At 37.0% G+C, this 14,620-nt stretch overlaps 1 protein-coding gene across 1 annotated transcript in view; it reads left to right on the top strand.

Annotated features, from left to right (window-relative positions):
• LOC145986654 (scavenger receptor class B member 1-like) overlaps window positions 1-14,620 on the top strand; it is a 45,262-nt gene that overhangs the window by 23,351 nt on the left and 7,291 nt on the right. Inside the window, exons 6-8 of the mRNA XM_083120928.1 lie at window positions 1,402-1,792; window positions 2,562-2,680; window positions 10,302-10,430. Of these exons, the coding sequence (XP_082977054.1) occupies window positions 1,402-1,792; window positions 2,562-2,680; window positions 10,302-10,430 (639 nt within the window). The remainder of the gene's footprint in view (window positions 1-1,401; window positions 1,793-2,561; window positions 2,681-10,301; window positions 10,431-14,620) is intronic.

The following is a 14,620-nucleotide window of genomic DNA, read 5'->3' as shown; positions in this document are numbered from 1 at the left end:
TTTAGTCAGTATATTTGTATTTATCTGGTAGGAGAGCACTATTCAACTTTTATTATAAGAAACTTCATATTCATTTCTTCCCATGTTACTTTTTATATAAAAAACTATTAATTTTTGAGGAGTGCTGCTTCCATTGTGCAAAGGTTGATAGCTTCTCAACATGGACTGTAGGTACCTTCTTCTATCAAGTAAATCTTATTTTTCACATTACGTCATGAGTAATTAACCCTTTTTGGATGGGCCTGTAAATGCAGTGTTTTTCTTCCTCCCGGAGAATAGGTTTTTCAGAAAATCATAGAAAAATATATTGCTAAGTTTTATATTATTTACCAAATCTTTTTGAAAATCATCCTCTTTCCACAGATATATATAATGTGTTACAATTTATATACATTTTCACACATGTATTAATGTTTTTCTGCAGCAATTTCTTGAAAGAAAAAGTTATAACATTGTAATAAATGTTACTGAAAACATATTTTGAATAGGTATTGTAGAAATAATTAATGAAAATAACCTAAAAAGTTTATCTTCGAATCTAAACCATCACTAATTACAAAACCTAAAGGGGGATCCCCGTAAAGAATTTCCACAATGATCACATAAATTGTTCAATTCTATTTTCAAGAACATAAACAAAATTGCAATGTAATTCGACATGAATACAAGTAAAATTCAGCAATGAAGGAAAGTAACATCTGCCCATTAGAATTCGAAAGAGGAGGTTACAACACATGTGCAGAAAAGATGTGATGCGATTATAGCACATCTCATTGAAACTATGATTGCGTAATGAAGAGCAGGCTTAAAGATTAATATATCCCCCCTCTTCTCTCTCCATCTCTATCTCTCTCTCACTTTCACTGGCTGTCCATAGGTGTGTCTGTGTATGACACATCTCCTGGAGAGACTTGACCTTCTTCATAATTTGCATCCAATTTTACCTTATTTATAATCCTTCAACCCCAACCTCTAATCTTCAAATCATATTCTTCGATATAGCTTTTCCTTATTTCTTTTTCTACGCATTATGTTCACTGCCATCTTGTGTAAATGCTAAACACTGTCCTTTCTATGTGCCTAATCATACTCATAGATTTCCTCCAATTCCACATTTTATATTTTTCCTCCGCCTATTGCCTTCTCTAATTGGTTCATATATTTTCCACGACATTATACTGTATTATTTTCTGATTCTGTCTAAGGCCTTGTTTCTTACCTACTGACCTTTATCACAAGGGTTATGTCACATGTTTTAAGCTTAGTATTATTTTGTGTGAGATTGTGTTTTGCGTAATATGCATTATTACAGCACAAACTCTTTTAAAAAAAAAAATAATAACCTGCTTGAAAAAATATGCTTACGTTGCACTGACTCATTTTCTGTTGTTATTCTTCCAGAGAAATGGCACATCAAGGGACAAGATAACTATATTCACTGGGGAACACAGTATAAGGAAACTTGGATCTGTCCAGAAATTCAATGGGAGGACCCATCTCACAAACTGGGGATCTGAAGAATGCAACTCTGTTGGTGGCAACACTGGGATGTTTTTCCCTCCATTCATTTCAAAAAATGAAAAACTTCAAATCTACTTTAAAGAACTATGCAGAAAGTTTCCGATCATTTTCAGAGAAGAGTTGGAAGTAAACGGAATTCCTGGATTCAGGTTCACTGCCTTGAAGAATGTATTCGATGATGCGGAACGCAACCCAGAGAATGCATGCTACTGCCCTGAAGGACCTCCATGCATGCCATCAGGACTGTTCAATGCGAGTACCTGTGCTTTTGGCAAGCATCTACTTATTTCTATAATCAAACATTAAAACATGTAGTTTATTCTTATGGGGTACTTCATATTCTACTGCTATCAAATGGGAGGGGGTATACGTGATTGCAAATTGTTCATCACTAGTTTAATTTTCTTTTCTCTTTTAAGTATACATGTGATAGTTTTGCACCAAGGGTGTTAATAAAGGCATGCTTTCTTTGATGATAATTTTGTTTCACTTTTTGAGCTTTCAAATTGATTGAATACGGTTGTGGACACTTCGAACTTAAGTGTACAGACATAAGGCAAAGCTGCATTGTAAATTAATTCTCTCAGATTACATTGCTTGATTGAATTAGGTTATTTTCGTTACTTTTCTGTCACTTTGTGGCTAATTGTGGCGATAAGGATGAGTGATGATATGATGAAATTGATGAAGGGTCAATCACAGAGAACACCCATGGCCAGGGTCAGATCGAAGCCTGGACCCCTGGCATCATAGCATATTGTGCTAACCATTCTACCATAAATGGCAAATGCTTCCACACTAACACATATTTTTGTCGATTAATTGTATGATCAAGAGTTCAAATATAGCTTTGGTAGTATTTGGTTCAATGTGGATGTATAATTCAGTGTTGCTGCCAACTGCAAAATTACAACTGTTATAGAAATAATGATTGGATATCTGTAATTATGTACATTCAGTACACATTAATTATTTAATATGCACGTTGTACAGTGAACATTCAATGTCACTGAATATCTTTTTAAAAAAATTCATTGCAGGAGCTCCAGTAGCAGCATCTTTCCCTCACTTCTACCTAGGGGACATGTCCCACATTAATACAGTAGATGGCCTGGAGGCTAATAAGTCAAAGCATGAACTTTACATTGACATCCAAAATGTAAGTTGAATTGAACTATTTCAAAGTTTTCTGTTAAAAATCAGTGGTGTGCATACAAGGTTAGCTACCGAAGCACTGCTTTGGAATGCAATTCGAATTTTGCATAATTCTCAGGATACTTAGACCCCCCGAAAGTGTCGAGAGCCATTTTTGCGGAGCCCGTGAAAGACTAAAATGCTGCAAAGCAGTGGCATGCGGTGTTTTTATCAAGGCAAGCCTGCCCCTCGATGTACTATTGTTTATTTAAAAATTATATATTCAGTGCTTTGGCTATCTAAATGGTCATCACATGCTACTGGGTAAAATATTATAAATATCCACACTAATGAAACTGTATTAAAGAGAAATCCATTGTTTTAATAACTAGAAGCACAGCAATTTATTTGTCCTGAAATCAAATTCTTGAATTATAATTTCAACATTTTTAGGGATTCAGACCAAAGTGACATTTGACAAGTAGCACATGTCACCTGGAAACAAGCCTTCGAAAATAAATAAAACCTTCCATACTGAAATGACGTGACAAGCTACACATGCTGCTGGTCTCTTGCACACCATTTGGACTGTGCTATTTTCTCAATATCATGCATCTTGCTGTCTCAGTGTGGCAGTTGCACATGCACAGTGGATGTTTTTTTTTTTTTTACAGACTAGAGGTGCCCATGTCACTTGTCATGTTGGTGTGAAACCCCTGTGTCTCAAGTTATTTGTTTCTTGTTGCTTGTCACTTATCACTTCAGTGAGAAAGCTGGCTTAGAGCAGTGTTTCTCAACCACTGGACCCTGGCATCAATTATACCGAGCCATGAGAGATTCTCCTGAACTTTGCAACTTGCAGCCCGAGCTGGCAACCACCTTTTGTTCATGGTTCACCATCGATAAGATAAAATTCTTTCTCGCCAGCGCTGGTGAAAAATCAAAGCTGCTGAGAGGGGATTGTCACCCATGCAGCCTCCAAATTTTAATTTTCTCAAATTACGGTTTGACTGCGATAACAGGAAGTGTATTTATGACAGTGGTGGTGAGCGATCCAACAATCTAATGGCAGGGCACTTTACTTCCTGCCTCCAAATTTGGAAGCTTGTGGATGGGCACCATCGTCAATTTAGTTTGTACAGCAATTTTCATTTAACAAATATACTGAAGTGGAAATATTTTGATTAATTGGAATTTTTCAGGGTCTGGAATGGAACATGCCAATGAAAATTGGCACTTGCCAATTAAATTTAATGATATTGGCTAGAGGAAACTAAATTATTCCATGAGATCAAGTTGTTGTCAACTAATTTAAACCAAATATTATATTTAAAGGGTACGGAGGGGAAAACAATCAAAGTTCAGTTTTTAACTTTTTGACAGGAATGCAATTTGAACTTTGAAAAATTCTACAGAATGAAGCAGAAAAACATTTTTCTTATATACTGATTTATGCGGGACTGTGAGAGTTTTGCTAACATTAGGCAATTGGGGATGTAGTACACCACCTCTACAATAGCACAGTATCAAAATCTCAATTTTCACCAAAAATGGACTTGCGTTTTCCCCTGTACCCTTCATTTGTCAACAAGCCCAGACATTATCGAACTAATACTCTCCATGATTGTGTCAAAATGTATTTATTCATATTAAATTCCAAGGGTACATATTAATTAATATATACATTTAAAAGAAACAGAAAGTTTAATTATGAATACAGTTTTTGGGATCACAGCATCGACTTTTAAATAACAAATTTTCCAGGCCATAGGCTCACGATTGTTGAAAGTAAAAGTAAAAGTAAAGTGTTCCCCTGTGCTTAGCACCATCCCATGAAGGCGTATAGGGGGTGTGGGGGTAACGCCCCACACTTTCTTGATCCGGTCATGAGTGGGGTGATGTGATCAGCACCATGCCCCTGACCACCTTTACCTCCCAGGTTTTCCCAGGTACCCATGTTATTCGATGCTGGGTGAGCCCCGGGGCTGCTTCCATCGTTAGAAAAGTTCCCGGATTTGAACCGGCCAGGGATCGAACCCTGGACCTTTAGCATGGTAGTCAGATGCGTTACCGACTGAGCCACCACAGCCACGAATGTTGAGAGTTAGACAATAATCACCTTAATGGGTAGTTTATACTACAGCAAAAATTAAGTGTGTTTGTACCAGAATAAATTAATTTGACACTTGAATCTTACTGAATCTTTTTTTCCTTTCCCTTAATTGTGCATTTCATTATACTGCAAAGCAGGGTGGATAAATATCATGATTTTTATTTAAATAAATCATTTTTGATGGTTTTTTATTTAAATCAGATTTTTTTTATTTAAATTGATTTTTTTGATCTTTTAAAAAGACGTGCTTTAAATTGCTTGTATGGTTTTGGCTCCATATGTATAGATATATGTCTTTTATAGAAAGGCTTTTTCTAGTAAACGGCCCTGTAAAATATTTGAACAGTTTGATTAAAGTAAATTAAAAAAAAATATTTGTAAATATACACTTTTCTGTTTCTGATACTGCATATATGAACCTACTATGAAAATGTTTCTTGAGTGTGTTAATGAAACTATAACAATTTTATTCCAGTGAAAATAAAATATTCTGGATGCACTGTATAATTGTAACTTAAAATAATTTTTATAGTCTTTGTAGCTGTATAATTGTAACTTAAAATAATTTTTATAGTCTTTGTAGCTGAATTGTAGCAATTATTTAAATTATAGTTTGACAAATATCAGCTACCATGTTGATTTACAGTTTAATGATGATGACACTATTTACAGTTTAACATGATTAGTTTTTGTATATTTTTCTACACATAATATTTGCTATTTTTGCCTATAAAAATTATTGAATTTTAAATCGAGAGAAATTTAATTGTATTTACAGTTTACATATTACATTTCCTTTCATCTGAGCTTCAACCCATCACTTCATATGTTTTGAATCCTTTATTTCCCTTTCTTGGAGCCTAATAAACAACATTAAATGATTACAAGATTAATGTACTTTCACCAAAAGTGATTCTGTTGTACATGTTGTAATGTACAAAATCCTTATGTACATTATTGTAAAAGTTATTTCTTTAAAGTGATTTAAATCAGTGATTTTTTTTTAAAAGAAAGATCACCTGATTTAAATCAGTGATTTTATAAAAAATATCACCTGATTTAAATCTTGATTTCACTTGCAATTGAAATCTATCCACCTTGCTGCAAAGGCACATAAGGGCCATGGAGATAGGGTGCTACCAGTGATTTATCCACACACCTCCAAAAACCCCTCCAAATTATCCTCAACACCACTCTAAAATTTTTCACAACCCCAATTTATGAACATTTTGGTTCTAAATTTACCCTTACATCCCTCTAAATATGAAGTTACACCTCCCCCATCCAAAATTTCTGGATAAACTCTTGGACCCTACACATTCCCAATCTCACCCACCCATAGTTCACATGATGTGAGCAGATCCACAATCCAGCAACCTTACCACCCAGACTTGCCCCCAGGTACCCATAGATATGATCCATGGGTGAGTCCTAGATCTGCTTTATGCAAGGACATTAACAGAAGAATTCCTCACATACCCTATGAATCAAACCTGAATCTTCTGCATGGCGGCCAAATGCTCTACGAACTAGGCCACCATGCTCTGGATACTAAATAGTGCAACTCAAAATTTGACCAAACTAAGCTATGATTTGAATATGCCTAAGTATTCCACAAATTATTCAAATTTCTTAGAATTCACACATAAATTGCCATACCCAGGCACGTATCCAGGAACTACTTTCGGGGAGGGGGGGCTCAAGATCATTTTTTTAAGGGGTATAGTAAGAACCTCACAATTGTATGTTCAAGACCAGTGGTGGCAATTGGGTTCCAGAACGAAAGGGGGGGGGAGGTGCGGAGGGCATTGCAAAGAAAGTTTACTTTATCTTATCTTGGTAGACAAGGCTTAACATTAAGAGGCCATAATGTTGAGGCAAGAAAATAAAAAATGGGGAGCAACTATCCCTTAAATCGTCGCAACTTTAAGGCTGTCATTTTAATCAGAACGTGAAATCGGAACATTTTTTTACCACTAGACTCCTCTGTTTCCATGCATTAACATTGTGTGCCGGAACCATCTCAGTATGTGTGTTTGTCCATTTCTTCTCATCAGGCATAAAAACATCTATGGTGTCTTTGAGTGTTTTTACGAAGCTGTTACACATGCACGGGATGGACAATCCACTCGACAACGCGAGATTCAAATTGTGGGCTGCGAACTGGACGCAGACAGCTCTCGAGTATTTCTCTCTGATTCGAGCCTGAACACCACTAATGTGTCTTGTCCTCCCATGTTTGTAGCTCTTATGAAAGCCGAAACCCACCAAATTGTTCAGATTCTGGCCTTAGCACTCACAAGTGTTCAAAAGTGCCTGTCACAGATTCCGCTGTCTTGTCATATATCGGCACGAAACAAAGGAAGTCTTCTCGAATACAGAGGTGGATCACGAAACAATTAATGCACAGTGAAAACCCTTCTGTTCCCAACACATCTAGTGTTTCGTCTCCCAGTATGATCAAATGCTTACTCATTTACCTCCAGTGACGTGCCCAAGGGAGGGTTGGTGAGGTCATAACCCCATTTGATCCAGTATTCCATTTTTTATATATATAAAAAAAATAGGAACGTCAAAGACAGGAAAAAATGGCAAAATCATACTGACCACCAAAAATAGTATGCGTAACCCCTCTACCTTCCATAAATCCTGGGCACGCCTCTCTTTATCTCGGACACATTTTTTAAAATCAACTCACCAGAAGTTTTTATCATTCTGTATTGGAGATTGAAGTAAGATGCGTTCTTCCTGCAGGTTTGGATATGATCCTTTAGGGTGCTGTCATCTGCCTGCCTTCACGCCTAACCTTAATAAGGCCCTAATTTTCCATTCTTGTGACTTGGATTTTCAAGACTTATGAAGGTTTCAGACTGAAGGGACACGCAATACATGTCGATTGGAATGGGCCAATCAACAGCAACGTTTCACACCGTAGCGATACAAAAGGCCGCACAAACCTAATCTTCAGGCGACATGGTGTGAAATCTCCCTTATTAGGCCACTGTCATTGTCACCTCGAAGTAGTAGCTCTTGTTGACCACAGAAAAAAATTCTCCTCAACCAGTGGGAATGCTCCTCAGTTTTCTTCTCTCTCCTATATTTTCTGTGCTTGTTCACTATACAGGCAACACCTTACGATTTGATATACACAGGACATGTACTATGTAGACATTTTAACGAATAATCGGTTGAAGTCAAGGATGGCTAGGTGGCTCAGTTGGTAGAGCCCTGATTCGGGTCCTGGTAGAGCCTGATTTCCGCCTAAAATGTCTACATATGCAACATCTTCTTGCTTTCTCTTCTCGACATTCATAAAATTTTCGGCTGTCTCTTGATGGTAGTTAAGTTTTTGAATGTGTTTCGAACCCAGTAGGCTCAAACAAAAGTTTTTTTTTTGTTTTTTACCATGAAATTCTCGGACTGCATATACGAAATTTAGTTCTGGCAAAACTAAATCATCACTCAAAACTTTGATTTTCAGTTGATCTATGCAGCTTATTTCTGTTTTAATAAACCACTCCAATATACGGTACTGCTGAAATATTCACAAAAGAGAGAGAGAGAGAGAGAGAGAGAGAGAGAGGGGGGGGGGGGGAAGGGCACCTTGATCTCTTCGGCCCTCGAACCGAACTAGCACTACACTGAGGCCCCGGAAGTTCTGCTGTTGTCAATGTCTTCATTTTCGAATCACTATATCTTATAAAGCAACCAGATAGGACGCTGACTGATCTGATCATCAATCGACAGTATGAATTGTCTTACCTCTGAAATCTCATTAACCGATTCTTTGTACAGATGAACCGAAAAATTGAATCCGCGTATTTATATCCTCATGACATTTTAGAACGTTCCGCAGATAAAACAATTCGTTAATATTGAAAGTAGTTGACTCCTTCTCTCATTCAAGAACGTACCCTCTCCCACCTTCCAGAGATTAATAATTACAACGAATCGCCCTACGTGTGGCGCTACCTTTGTTGTGCAGCTTCCAAATGCTGACAAGTTTCTACATAGTGCTCAAGTGCGCTGTGACAACACCGAAAGCGCAAGAAAAGTTTACGTGCAATATTATCAACAACAGGGTTATAGAACATTCTCCGTCTTGCCTCGATAATTGTCTATCTCCTTAAATCATCGTCACCTTATTCAAAAAGCCAAAAACCTAATTTTATCTAGTGTAAAATAAAAAAGAATTCCTGGGGGGGGCAACCTCGAGCAACCTCAACCCCACCTGGGATACGTGCTATTAACAATAACAGGGTTATAGAACATTTTCCATCTTGTCTCGATAATTATTTCTCCCAAATTATCATCACATTATTCAAGAAGCCAAAATCCTAATTTTATCTAGTGTAAACAGAAAAAAATTCCTGATGGGTTGGCTCGAGCCTCCTGATTTCCACCTTGGATACGTGTTATTGACAATAATAAGGTTATAGAATGCTCTCCGTCTTGTCTCGATAATTATTTCTCTCAAATTTATAAATTTATTATCTTCACATTATTGAAGATGCCAAAAATCTAATTTTATCTAGTGTAAATTGAAAAATTTCCTGAGAGGGGCTCGAGACCTCATCCCCACCTTGGATACGTGCTATTAACAATAACTTGGGTATAAAACATGCTCCGTCTTGCCTCGATAATTATTTCTCTCCTTACATTATTTTCACATTATTCAAGAAGCCAAAAACCTAAACCTAACTTAAACTGAAAAATTTCCTGGGGAGAGGGTCGAGCTCCCTGTGCCCCATCTTGGATACATGCTATTATCAATAACAGGGTTACGAACATTCTCCGTCTTGCCTCGATAATTAATTCTCTTTCCTAAATTATTGTCACATTATTTTATTTCACACCACAAGAAACCGAAAACCTCATTTTATCTAGTGGAAACCTAAAAATTTTGGGGGGGGCTCGAGCCCCCTAAGCCCCCCCTCTGGATACGTGCCTGGCCATACCCAACTAAACCACCCTAGGATTTAACAGTCAGATAAGCAAATGCTGGTAAGGATGACATGGACAGCGCCAGTGAGGGGGCAAATTTGACCAGTCTTGCTTCCTCAGCAGACAATAACAAGTCAAACATAATAAAATGTTCTTTTATTCCTAGAAAATATAAGGGAATGGCATTTTTGTGACACGTTTTCTGGGTTTTGAAATTGGATCATGCTAATTATTATTTTCAAGTAGCTCCGCAATTGATCTTATGATGCTGGGTCAATATCAGAATTGAACCTGCGACCACTCACACCAAAGGTGAGAGCACTTACCATTTGGCTATGAGGAAACCTTAAACTGGTCAATATCCCAAGATTGTATCTTCATCATTTGCCACCAGGAAAGTTTTCAAAAATCATTTAAATGAATTGAAAAATTTTGATTCAAATTAAAATATTGTCTTTGTTAATGTTTCATTTCCCCTTTTAGCTTAAATAATTTATTATTTCTGGGACCATGTGTTCATACAGCTTGTCATATAAATAGTGTAATTCTAAAATTATTATTGAAACAAATGTTGATATTTCTATTTCAGAAATTTGGTATTCCACTGCAAGCAAAGTTAAGAATACAGTTGAATATTATTGCTCGCAAAGTTGAGGGGTTTAACCAAATGAAAATGTTTTCCTCTGACATGGTGCTACCTCTGGTTTGGATGGAGGAGGTAAGTGAAAAGTTAAATGTGTATTTTCTTCACATTTTACGTTTTGAGATGAAGAATAATATAGAAAAAGTTAAATTAAAATCTAACTGAAGTTCTAGGTTGTTAAAAAGTTATAAACACATTGTTGCTTTCACATCAAATAGCTTAAATGGATGTCCTTACAGCCATTTGTGGGCAAACGCCTATCAAGTGACCTTTGGTGAAATGAGTCCTTTCACCACTGTCACTTGGCATTTTAAACTGGAGTCTGCTACTTCTTAATTTCAAGTAGTTTCCATAATGTTGGATCAACAGCAAAAAATTTTGAAGTTCCCTCCAGGATTGCCCATACAAATGACAAAAGGGCTAACTGTTTGGATGTGTGGGAGTCTACAACATTTCAAATTATTAAATTATAATTAAAACATGAAACAGACACTATGTATTTAAGAACAATCTTTAAAACATTTGGCCTGACTCAAATAATTGACAAACCCAGCCGAATCACAGCAAATAGTAAAACACTCTTAGACTTCATAGCAATAGATAATACTGAAGTTGTTCACAAGTCTGATGTTGAAAACCCTGTAGGTACCTCTGACCACTATGTATCGTTGGTTTATGAGAAGGCCACAAAGCAGATGAAACATGTTACATACATGACTTTTCTAAATTTGACAGTAATAAATTCGAAAATGATATGAAAACCATAGATTGGGAATTGCTGAAATCTTTCTGTAATATAGAAGACAAAATAAACTATTTTAATTCAAAATTCATAAGCATCTTTGAAATTCATGCACCTACTAAAACAGCAAGGATAGGTAAGAAATATACTCCATTGATCACAGATAACGTAATACTAGTAACGTCACTCAGGGATAATGCCTTATGTAAATTTAAATGAACAAATAAATCACATGACTGGCAACATTTCAAGGATCTCCGTAATTCCACATCATCAATTACTAGACAGGAAAAGAAAGCCTATTTCACATCCCATGTAAACAGCAAAAATATGAACACATGTGGTACCTGGCAAAAATTAAAAGATTTAGGTATTGTTGATAAAACTACAAATAATACTGATGGCCTTTCCTTCTAATCTTAGAGATGCACATGTTATATAATGTAACACAGAATTTCAATTTTTCTGAAACACTTTTCCAAACACAGTACAATTACTTCATGACAAATAAGAATGAGAATACCACAGATGTATGTTTCACAATTAATACAATAACAGAACTTGACATATATAAGGCAATACATAGTATACATCATTAAGCCTTGTTTCCATGATATGAAAAACTAAATATGCTGACCAAGGCAGTAATTTATTTTATTAAAAACATAAACTAAACATAACGTTTCAACCTTCTAGCAAGGTCTTCTTCAGACTCTGTATCAAGTATCAAGTGCTAGAAGGTTGAAACGTTACGTTTAGTTTATGTTTTTAATAAAATAAATTACTGCCTTGGTCAGCATATTTAGTTTTTCATAGTATACACAAATGCAGCTAGAGCTTATAAAATCAAAGTCAGAATGTTGAAGTTATTGCTCCTCTTTGTACTGCCTGTACTAACACATACATTTCTCTATCTGCACTGGAGAATTTCCCTCCATACGGAAGGAAGCTCACATAATCCCACTAGCAAAGAAGAAGAATTTCAAAGTATTGATCATCTTAGATCAATAAGCTTGCTGCCTGTAAAAAGGTAAAAAAAAAAGGTATAGTGCTCCCCTGTGCATAGTACCATGCCATGAAGGCGTAGAGGGGGTGTGGGGCTAACGCCCCACACTTTCTTGATCTGGTCGTGAGTGGGGATGATGTGATCAGCATCACGCCCCTGACCACCTTTACCCCCCAGGGTTTCCCCCAGGTACCCATGTTATTTGATGCTGGGTGGGCACCGGGGCCGCTTCCATCGTTAGAAAAGTTCCCGGATTTGAACCGGCCGGGGATCGAACCCTGGACCTTTAGCATGGTAGTCAGATGCATTACCGACTGAGCCACCGCGGCCTGTTGTCTCTAAAATTATTGAGAAAGTAGTGTGCTAGCAACTCACCAAATTTGTTGAGGCGAACAATATATTACCAGAATTACAGTCACGTTTTCGCAGTAAACATAGTACAGCCACTGCATTCACAAAAGTAATAGCTGACATCCTTCATTTCATGGATGAATGAAGTGCAGTCATACTAGTCCTCCTAGACCTAAGTAAAACCTTCGAAAGCGTATGACATGATCGACTTTTAGCTAAACTGAGATAAACTCATTATAACTTCAGCCCATTAGCAATCAAGTGGTTCCACTCTTATCTTACAGGCAGAAACCAGAAAGTACAAATGCCTGGCATTACACTACAATGTTCAAAATCTGTGCCAATGAAAACTAGGGTACCTCAGGGATCAATATTGTGGCCATACTTTGTACACAGCAGACTTATCAAAAGCAATACAAATACGTACATATCATTTCTATTCTGATGACACACATATATACCTACCTACTATACCAATAACAAATAGACATGATGTTAAGGTAGTCAATGATCAATTGGAAAGAATCTCCACTTGGTGTGATTCCAATAGACTAATATTAAATCCCAACAAATCCACATGTTACTGAGGAGCAGACAATCAATTATGAACAACAGGTATAACGACATGGTCTTGAAATTACATGGGACATGCATGTCACATAAAACAACATCTAAAAATCTGGTTTTGATGTAGAAAACCATTCTACATTCTCAGGAATTTATATAAGTCTTGAAATTATTTAACCGAAAAACTTAAACTGAAGCTTGCCGAGCTCTTATTGTGGTCACTCTTTGATTGCTGTGATGTAGTTTATGGCCGTGGGATTTCAGCCAGAGATATAAGGAAAATTCAGGTGATGCAAAATTCTTGTATAAGGTTTGCATTGAACATAAGAAAACGTGAACATATCCTGCCTCATTTGAACACAAAGAAAATACTAACAATGGACAGAAGAAGACATCTGCACTACATCACTTTTATAGACAACATTCTAAAAGTAAGTAAACCAGATTATCTATTCAGAAAACTTAAAACAGGCACTCAAATACACTCACATGCCACATGAGAGCATAACAAACTTTTTACATGTCATTGCAGTACCGCCTTCTTCAAATCATCATTCTCGGTCAGTGGCGTGCCCAAGGGGGGGTTGATGGGGGTTATAACCCCCCTTTTGCCCCAGTGGCTACTCATGTTTTTATTTTAAATGTAGGAAGAAGTTATGGTAAACTGAGCAAGGTTTTAAAAATGCGTTCAATTACAGTCGCACAAATCGCTCGTACTATCCATTGCATTTAGAATGTTACCTGCAGGCCCACGCACAAGGTAGGGCAAGGGGCCCCTGCCCGCTTGAACTATGATTTTTTTTATGTGAACCTATGAAAAAACAACGTAAATACATGACGATATTTCAGATTTTGCAAGAATTTTGATTTTCTCCCATCTCCCTGTCGTGTGGATTGAGGATAATAAAAAGTGCTGCTTAAACTCTGAAATTATGATAAATGCTTCTAAATTGTGCTAGGATTTATTATTAATTACTTTTTTACTACAGTTTTAAGTTCAATTATGCATATATTTTTCGAGTTTTGAACTTGCGTAACTTATTATTCGCTACCAAGAGCAAATTAAAGGGGGGCAGAGAGGGTGACCTCCCCCTCCGAGGCCCTTGAGGGGGCATCGTGGGCAACTTGCACCAAGGACCTATTTTATTTTTTCACATATTGATAAATAATTTACACGGTTGGAATGAACTATATCACACATAGTGCCAATTAAGAAACACACAAGAGAGGGGGAAAAGGGGGGATGGAGGGGCAACAGACCCTTAAGGGCATCATTTTATTTCTTCAATGCGCAGTTGAAATCCAATAAGGTAAATATTGTGGTATTTTACGAAGAACTACCATTATGGGGGAGCAGGGAGCTTATCGGCGAGTGCAAGGAGTGACTAAAATAGGAGCGACGAGAAACAGGGGGCGAACAAAGATAAGAATTAAGAAGGATGGATGCGATGAAAGATTGCAGCCGATAGAAGATTAGAGGGAGACAACAGATAGGAGGCGAACGAAGGTAAGGATGATGGAGGAAGGAGGAGGGGCAATGAAAGATAAGCACGAAATGAACTTAAGGTGAAGGTACTAGGCTGGATCAAAGGAGTCGTG

The sequence above is a fragment of the Lepisma saccharinum genome, chromosome 4, assembly GCF_977018435.1.
Source record: "Lepisma saccharinum chromosome 4, izLepSacc3.1, whole genome shotgun sequence".
NCBI lineage: Eukaryota > Metazoa > Arthropoda > Insecta > Zygentoma > Lepismatidae > Lepisma > Lepisma saccharinum.
This window is presented reverse-complemented; position numbering and strand designations above follow the sequence as displayed.